Source organism: Bison bison, unplaced genomic scaffold (assembly GCF_000754665.1).
Source record: "Bison bison bison isolate TAMUID 2011002044 unplaced genomic scaffold, Bison_UMD1.0 scf7180017864160, whole genome shotgun sequence".
Lineage (NCBI taxonomy): Eukaryota > Metazoa > Chordata > Mammalia > Artiodactyla > Bovidae > Bison > Bison bison.
Genome location: NW_011494732.1, coordinates 5863562 through 5864033, shown reverse-complemented (window position 1 = coordinate 5864033; position 472 = coordinate 5863562). Strand labels below are relative to the sequence as shown.

General features: G+C 62.7%; 1 protein-coding gene across 1 annotated transcript in view; it reads left to right on the top strand.

Annotated features, from left to right (window-relative positions):
* Positions 1 to 472, top strand: part of HIP1R (huntingtin interacting protein 1 related) — a 28206-nt gene that overhangs the window by 23519 nt on the left and 4215 nt on the right. The window contains exon 18 of the mRNA XM_010841420.1: positions 378 to 469. Within this exon, the coding sequence (XP_010839722.1) occupies positions 378 to 469 (92 nt within the window). The remainder of the gene's footprint in view (positions 1 to 377; positions 470 to 472) is intronic.

Genomic DNA, 472 nt, shown 5'->3' with positions numbered 1-472 from the left:
CTGTGGCCACTGAGCCCCTGACCTTTGACTCTTGCAGCTCGACAAGAAGGATGGAAGCTACGCAGCTCAAGTCGTGAACTAAGCCCCCTCCAAGGGGTCCGGCAGGGAGGCTGACGGGAGACCTGGGCCTCATGGCTGAGGCGCCTCAGAGGCCCGGCCGCCCCCCAGGTGCCCAAGCCCCTGGCCCCCAGCCCTCACTGAGGGCTGACCACACGCCCAGGACTGACCGAGGCTGTCCTCCTGGACGAGAGCCTGTTTATCTGCAACAGGGACCGCTGAGAGCAGCCAGGCCCTGGTGGCCTGAGACACAGCTCCTCGGGAAATACACAGAGCGTTTCGAATATTTTGAGCTAGACCTTTTGTGAGTTTGTGTTCAGCACACCGCAAGGCAGGGCCGCTCCCTGCCCTCTGGACCTGCGGTCTGAGGTTAGAGATGAAGGGCAGAGTCCGTGCTGGCTACTGGGGACGGGTG